Raw genomic sequence first — 7,844 nt, 5'->3', positions numbered from 1 at the left:
AAAAAAAAAAAAAAGGATTACTTTGAGAGCCTGATTTTTAAATGTTGAAATTTAGGCATGCTCCCTAAACACTGTTTTATGTGATGCTGGGGATCAGACCCAGGGCCTTGTGCATGCTAAGCAGGCTCTCCATCAGTTGAGCTATACTACCAGCCCTGTGTTCATTTTCTTAGAAAAAGATTTCTTTATGTGTATAAATGTTTTGCCTCATGTATGTGTACCACATGAATGCCTGTTGGCTGACGTCAGAAGATGGCATCGACTTTCCTCGAGCTGGAGTTCTGGATAGTTGTAAACCCCTTGGGTGCTAGGAACAGAGCCCGAGATCTTTACCAGAGCAACAAGTGCCCTTAACTATGGAACCATCTTTCCAGCTCCCTGTACTCATTTTCCTTTACCTGGTTTTTAATACTCCATTGCCATTCCCAAACTATTCACAGGATGCATTTAACAGTAAGAAGATTAAGCACACTGGACTGTAAACTCCTGAATGGTATTGAGTGGATTTAATTCCTTCTTGTATCTCTGTTGTCCTGAGTACAAACAGAAACTGGAATTTCCTTTTTCTCCCCTTCTTCTTTCTTTTGAAGGTTTATTTTTATGTGTATTGGTGCTTTTTGCTTGCATGTGTATAAGAGGGTGCCATATCCCTTGGAACTGGAGTTATAGGAAGGTGTGAACTGCCATTTGGGTGCTAGGAATTGAACTCAGGTCGTCTGGAAAAGCAGCCAGTGCTCTTCACTACTGAACCATCTTCCCCAGCCTACTCCACCTCCTCTCTTTCTTCCTCTTTCTTTTTAAAGATATTTTTTGAGACAGGATCCCACTGGGTTGCCAGACTGACATGGAATAGCAAAACAGATATGGAGTTACAAAATGGAAGGGATTTCACAAAAAAGGAAGAGATGTTGCTGAATGGAGGAAGCATCAGGAAGCAAGGAAACTTAGAACGGTAGGTGGGTGGGTGACAAAGCTTCTCAATTACACAGTAGTACATGCCTGCAATTTTTGTACTCAGGAGGTTGAAGCAAAAGAATCATAAACTTGAAGGAAATCAGCCTAGGCTATGCAGTGTGTCCCTGTGTGATGGGGGACATGGCAATACAAACAAAAACCTCAAACAACAACAACAACAAATCCAAAACGTTTTAAGGAAACATGTTTGAAGAAATATTTTCCATCAGTTAAAAAAAAAAGTGTACTTTTTTTTTTTGGAGTCCAGCCGAATGTGGGAAGGTGGCATGGTTGGGTCATAGTGGACACAAGGTGCGATCGAGAGCAGGTAGGAAGAAGGCTCAGGCTCATATTTGTTTACAGGCAGTTTGCACTTTTGTGTTCAAAGATCATGGAACAAAAATCATTTGCTGAATCAGCTGTATCAGGTAGTTCATGGAGAAGAGTGATAAACATCAATGAATTGTCACGGAATTATAACTACGCGGAGGAACAAGGATGACCTTAAATCTCTCGAGAGCGGTGGGCTGTAGCTCTCTGACCTTTCAGCCCAGTGTCTGGCACCTAACAGGAATTCGGAGTGTATTTAATGACTGATTATATCTAACAGGACGAAGAGGGAAGGATAATTGCAAATCACCGAGAATCCGCTGCAGGAATACAGAAATCGGAGGACTCCATACGCCTCTTTTCAGGTTTTCTGGCTGTCAGAAGCCATGAAAGTTCTAAGTCACGATCCTAGTCTCTAGGGTGGCCCCAGATCTGCCATTTCCGGATGAATACCCACCCACCCAAAGTACTTCCGGTCTCCAGCGCTGGACGCGGCAGAAAGGCAACTTTGCCTTTCAAGGATAAACATGGACCTTGGAAGTCGTTCCTGACCAGGACGGAGGCGAATCCAGGCGACAGCAGCCCCTTAATTTTTTCGACACCTAACATTGTGCGGTAATCATTTCTCTCACGAAGATCACAGGCCACCAACCTCTGGTGACGCCACTTCCGGTAACCTGGCGGTTGGCCAAATCCGGAAGTGATGTTAACTCCAGTTTGTTCCGGGAGGAGTCAAGGCTGATCTTACCACTTCCTCATTTAGCAATTGGAGCGCTCCGGAGCTGGAAAGGTGTAGTGTCTTAAAAAGAGTTGGGGATTTGGCAACTGAAAAGGCCAGTTAGATTTCAAATCACCATAACGTAATTTTTAGTTACAAATAATCCCAAATGTACCGGTCATATTTATACTAAAAAAAATTTCACCAAATGCCCAGCGTTTTATCTGGCAACTTTGATCGTGAGCATTCCTTTGTCCTGGAGTCAAATAGGGATCCTCTAGGCTTTTGCTCCTCTGTGAGATAGACTAAGTTTACCTAGAGCTGAGCATTGCGTGTTTAGCTAAGATGTGTTTAGCTCCAAACCCTTGGGATCTCTTACTTGAAAACCGGACATCCCATGGTGGGTGCCCTGTATATTCCTTTCACAACATAGTATTTTTCTTTCTTTCTTTTCTTTTTTTTTTTTTGAAAATTGGCTGTGTGCTACCTGGCTAACTGGCACAGGTCTGGAAGTTGCACATTATTTAGGAGGGTGATAAATTGTTACCTGGAGTGTTCTCTGTTGCACTGGACAGAGCATCAGAAAGCCTGAGGTGTCAGGCAGAGTATCAGCCCTCCACTGTTATGGAGGAGTCCATGACTGATGCCCGGCAGGGGTGTCTCTCCCACAGAACTGTACTTTGCAAGTTCCCTGAAAGAATCAGGCTTAATTTCATCCCACCTTGCAAATGAGCTCAGTTTGAGAAAAGATATACTACACACTTGAGAAAAACTAGCACCCCAATTCCTAGACTCCTTCCTCTTCTATCCACGCTTACTGATACAGCTGTCTTCCAGCATAATGGTAGACATTTATTCTAGTAAGTATCTTTTTTAGGGGCTTTAATTTATTTCAGTGGTAGAGTGCATACTTGTTACATGTAAAACCCGGGTTCAGTCTCCAGTACTCCTCAACTCCCAAATTTAGATACTTTTTTTTTTTAACAGATGCGTGCTTTGGTTTCATTGTCCCTGTATAGCTGCCTGACCTTTACCCCAAGACCTTCTCTGTTTTTCACTCTGTCCAGTGGGAAAATGATTGTTTGGGCACAGTTAGGAGCCTGGCCTTTGCCTGCTCCAGCACTGGGCTGTTTCTGCTGTGAGTGGTGTAACTCAGAGCTTGTTTTGCTATTATGGAGCCAGAAAGGGGTGTTCCTGGCAAGCTGACCCTGTCCAGCTGTGTGGGTAGAAGGGCACCTTTCCTTGTGCTGTAGATTGAGCCTCATAGCACATGTTCACTTGCATATGACCTGAGGCTTGCCAAAGGGCTCACCTTGAGTCCAGTTTTGTAGCTACTCCTGATTTGTGCCTGGACCTTTTGATGAACTGGTCTTGAGTGCTGAGAATCCTCAGGTTGTGTGCACTGATAGCTGGTAGCCTTTCTACACAGAACCAGCAGTCCCAGACTAGTCTTCTGAGCTAATGCAATAGAGCAGGCTAGAGGTCAGTGGGCTTGGGGTCAGTTGGTGAGACAACCAACAACCTTTCTCTCTTTTCTTCTCTCTCTCTCTCTCTCTCTCTCTCTCTCTCTCTCTCTCTCTCTTTCTCTTCTTGCAGTAGAAATGGTAAAAAGATAAGGCAGAAATGTCAGAAAGGGGCACAGTCTTGGTGTGAGAACGTAGAAGCAGAGGTGTGGGAAAAGGGTGGGTGGTGCAGGGGACCACTGGGAGGAATAGCTGCCCTTGTGAATGATTAACTCCCAGCCAGAGGAGGTGACTCAGGAGGAGGGTCCACGGAATAGGAACTTTGGACTTGGGACAGAGTGTCTAGAAGACTGGTGTGTGGCCTACAGAGGAAGAGGACGTGGCTGGGCATCAGGGCTGGGCTTGCAGGACTGGAGTAGTGTCAGGGTGCCTGCAGGCCTCGTGGATTCTTAGCTTTCATTTCAGATGGTTCACTCTTGCAGCCATGGCTATGGAGTCCACCAGTCCTGAGGTCTCAGTAGGGTGGTCATGATGGTGGGGTTCTGTCTGTGGCCTCACTCATTCTCCTCCCTCTCCAGGCAGCTATGGATACAAGGCTGCGCTGAGAGAAGTGGGGGCATGGCTGCAGCCCTCCAGGTCCTGCCCTGTCTCCTCCGAGCTCCGTCACGTCCTTTCCTCTGGGGTCCTCCGGTGGCCCGAATGTCCAGTGGTATGGCCTTGGCAGAACAGGCACGGCAGCTATTTGAGAGTGCGGTGGGTGCTGTGCAGCCAGGCCCCATGCTGCAAAGGGCGCTGTCCTTGGATCCTAGTGGCAGACAGCTGAAGGTGCGGGACCGGAGTTTTCAGCTGCGGGAAAACCTCTACCTAGTGGGCTTCGGCAAGGCTGTACTGGGCATGGCAGCTGCAGCCGAGGAGCTACTGGGCCAGCATCTTGTGCAGGGTGTGATCAGCGTTCCCAAGGGGATCCGAGCTGCTATGGAGCACGCTGGAAAGCAGTAAGACTTTATGGGGGGTGGAAGGTTCCTCTCTATTGCCCCTTGAAGGCAAACCTCTCTGTTTCTCTTTAGCCTCCCTATCTCCTGGGTCTGGCCTGGTTTCAAGATGGGCGCTGTGGGCTATCTCTCTCATGTCACTCTCCCTGTACAGCCAAGAAGTCAGGTAGGAGGAGAGGAGCCCACGCCATCCCTTCCCTGTCTGCTCTCTCCTCAGAGAGATGCTGCTGAAGCCACACAGCCGCATCCAGGTGTTTGAGGGTGCAGAGGACAACCTACCGGACCGTGATGCACTGCGGGCTGCCTTGGCCATCCAGCAGCTGGCAGAGGGGCTCACGGCCGATGACCTGCTGCTTGTGCTCATCTCAGGTGTGGGTCCCAGCTGACAGGGGGTGCCCCAAATACCAGATTCCTGAGAAGTTCATCTGAGCCTCCATGGTCACAGGGCAAAGTTGGAACCAAGGGAAACAGTGAGGTGCCTAGAGGGTACCTTGTGGGTGGTGTCAGGGCAGTCATTTATCCTGAACTTTGATGGTGAGGGCACACTATCACGCTAACACATGTCAGAACCTTTGGAAAATGTTGCTGTATGCAACGGTGTCACCTAGGCTTCACAAACTGAGTTTCCAGCCCCCACAGAACTCTATTTGGTTGTTTGCTGTTTTTTTTTTTTCTTGCTCTTACTTATTCCATGCTTTAAAAAAAGTGTATAATTTTTTTGGTGCTGGGGATCGAGTTTAGGGCTTCAAACTGGCTAGGCAAACACTCTCCTACTGAACTATATATATTAGCAGCCCTCCTAGCATCTTCTGGGATCTGGAGTACCCCAGCTAGGGGAACAACTTCATTCCATGTCCACAGGGGGGCACTGTAACTCCATTGTCTTAGTCCACTTCCTGCGTTCTACCTGGTTCCCTTCTCCCCAACACTCTCACTGCTTCTACAGGTGGGGGTTCTGCCCTGCTGCCTGCTCCCATCCCGCCTGTCACTCTGGAGGAGAAACAGATGCTCACCAAGCTGCTGGCAGCCCGTGGAGCCACAATCCAGGAGCTGAACACCATCCGGAAGGCCCTGTCCCAGCTGAAGGGTGGAGGGCTGGCTCAGGCTGCCTATCCTGCTCAGGTGCAGTCATCACTTTTTCTGCCAGCCCTGGGTTCCCACAGGTGACAGGGAAATGGAAGCTAAGTCCAACATACAAGTTGGCAGGGACCTCAATGGGGAAGTCCTGGGGAGGCCAAAGGCGGTGAGAGGATAAGGAAGCATGCCAGGTGGTGTGCACCCAGGACCAGTTTGTTCGTAAGGGCCCTGGGACAGAGAGGAGTCAAGATTGAGCCTTATTTTGTGTCCTTTGTTTAGGTGGTAAGCCTCATCTTGTCAGATGTGATTGGGGACCCTTTGGAGGTGATCGCCAGTGGCCCTACTGTAGCCAGTGACCACAATGTGCAAGACTGCCTGCAGGTTCTTAATCGCTATGGTCTTCGTGCTGCTCTGCCACGTTCTGTGAAGACTGTGCTCTCTCGAGCTGACTCTGACCCCCGCGGGCCACATACTTGTGGTCATGTCCTCAATGTGATCATCGGCTCTAATTCTCTGGCACTGGCTGAAGCTCAGAGGCATGCTGAGGTGCTGGGCTACCATGCCACGGTGCTGAGCACAGCCATGCAGGGTGATGTAAAAAGTGTGGCCCAATTCTATGGGCTGCTAGCCCGGGTGGCTGCAGCCCATCTCACTTCACCCATAGCTGGGCATCTTTTGGAGGAAGAGGCAAAACTCTATCAGCTGGCAGCTGAGCTCCAGCTCCCAGACCTGCAGCTGGAGGAGGCTCTGGAAGCTGTGGCAAAGGCTAAAGGCCCAGTCTGCCTCTTGGCTGGTGGTGAGCCCACGGTGCAGCTGCAGGGATCTGGCAAGGGTGGTCGGAACCAAGAACTGGCCTTGCGCGTGGGAACAGAGCTGGGCACACAGCCACTGGGGCCTATTGATGTGCTATTTTTGAGTGGAGGCACTGATGGGCAGGATGGGCCTACAAAGGTGGCTGGGGCCTGGGTCATGTCTGATCTTGTCAGCCAGGCTTCTGCTGAAGGCCTGGACATAGCCACCGTCCTCTCCCACAATGACTCCTACACCTTCTTTTGCAGCCTCCAGGGTGGAACTCACTTGCTGCATACAGGGTTGACAGGGACCAATGTCATGGATGTCCACCTCCTGATTTTTCGTCCTCAGTGATGGCATATTTGAGAGTATATAAGGAGCCTACAGGGACAGGGTCTCCTGGGAATATCCAGGGCTGGTTCCCAGGTCCTCGTTGTGTTTTAGGACTCCCTGTCCCCTTAGCCTGGCTCCTTTACTGCTCTACCCACCTCCCTCGATCTTCTCCATATTCATTCCCCCACCAGATTCTTCCCCCTACTTCCTGTCATGTCAGCAAGCCCAGAAGAAGCTCCTTGGCCCGTTCCCAGTCCTGATTTTCTCCCCAGGACCCCATCTGTCCAAGTCTTAGCCTTCCATGGAGTGAAGCTAGGGAGCCTGAAAATAAAAAGGAGCGTTGTGGGGGTCTCAGCTCATCTCTCAGTGCTTCTCTGGTGCAGAGCTTTGAGTAGCTGGTGTGGTCCTAGCGCTGGTGCAAGTATCTCACAGGGTTTCTCACCCCCTTCACTGTGGGGCACACTCAGGGTCTGTTGATGGGAATCTGTGAGGGTTGCCTATGGCTCTAGCAGCCTCAATGTGGGTGAGCAGGAGAGCTGTAAGGACTGTGACCTATTCAACCATGACTCCCTGTGGCATCCTGGCTGTGGTTTCTCCTCTCCTGCTGTAGCCTGGCTGGGTAGCAATTTTTCTACTTGCTACCAAGGATATCCTTTCACTATTTGGACCACTGTTAGCGTTCATCCTTTATCTTATCAAGGGGTTTCTTCAGGCTGCAGGGCATTAAGTTTGTTTTCTCATATCTGCTCCCTTTTTCCCAGGCTAAACATGCCATGTTCTGTACACGTCATGTTCCATGTGTTCTGGGTACACAGCCAGGGTCCTGGTGCCAGCATTTCAGTACATGTCTCCAGGACTCGAGCAGTAGGGTTCAACAGTCCTTCACCCCGTCTCGTCACAGCTGTCAGAAGTGAGTCCCTTGGGTTGGTCTGCAGCCACTGGTCTGGCTGCCATTGAGCTTCCTTGCTCAGTATCAGAGCTCTCCGTTGGCTTTCCTCACCGTGCGCCACGGCTCCAATCCCTATATGAGTGAGCAGTAGAATCACATAGGAATAAAAAGCCATAGAGAACAGTGAGGCCTGGAACTGCTCCCATGGGCCCTTCTTCCACTGTGAGGGTGTGTGGGGCCCTAGGTCAGAGCTGAGGTGTCCTGGGAAGAACCGCCCTTCACCATGGGCTCTGGAC

General features: G+C 49.8%; 1 protein-coding gene across 2 annotated transcripts; it reads left to right on the top strand.

Annotated features, from left to right (window-relative positions):
• Positions 1-1,204: 1,204 nt before the first annotated feature.
• On the top strand, positions 1,205-7,237 carry Glyctk (glycerate kinase). 2 transcript variants are annotated; one of them, XM_026789953.1, is made up of 5 exons: positions 1,205-2,074; positions 4,044-4,460; positions 4,675-4,826; positions 5,404-5,579; positions 5,814-7,237. In XM_026789953.1, the coding sequence occupies exons 2-5, from the start codon at positions 4,084-4,086 to the stop codon at positions 6,678-6,680; spliced, it is 1,572 nt and encodes a 523-aa protein (XP_026645754.1). In that variant the 5' UTR covers positions 1,205-2,074; positions 4,044-4,083; the 3' UTR covers positions 6,681-7,237. The 2 variants fall into 2 exon arrangements, with proteins under 2 accessions (XP_026645754.1, XP_005368531.1); XM_005368474.2 differs by lacking the exon at positions 1,205-2,074 and having other exon boundaries at positions 2,090-4,460.
• Positions 7,238-7,844: the final 607 nt, after the last annotated feature.

This window comes from Microtus ochrogaster, unplaced genomic scaffold, assembly GCF_000317375.1.
Source record: "Microtus ochrogaster isolate Prairie Vole_2 unplaced genomic scaffold, MicOch1.0 UNK33, whole genome shotgun sequence".
NCBI classification, from domain to species: Eukaryota; Metazoa; Chordata; class Mammalia; order Rodentia; family Cricetidae; genus Microtus; species Microtus ochrogaster.
Note: the sequence above shows the minus strand (reverse complement) of the source record. Positions and strands in the feature narration are given on the sequence as shown.

What these genes read in the sequence shown, in the direction of transcription:
- Glyctk (XM_005368474.2), top strand. Translation starts at nt 3,994, where the DNA reads ATGATGGTGGGGTTCTGTCTGTGGCCTCACTCATTCTCCTCCCTCTCC. An exon ending in GCTGCTTGTGCTCATCTCAG is followed by an intron (nt 4,827 to 5,403) that starts GTGTGGGTCCCA and finishes CTGCTTCTACAG; the next exon opens with GTGGGGGTTCTGCCCTGCTG. An exon ending in AGGCTGCCTATCCTGCTCAG is followed by an intron (nt 5,580 to 5,813) that starts GTGCAGTCATCA and finishes TCCTTTGTTTAG; the next exon opens with GTGGTAAGCCTCATCTTGTC.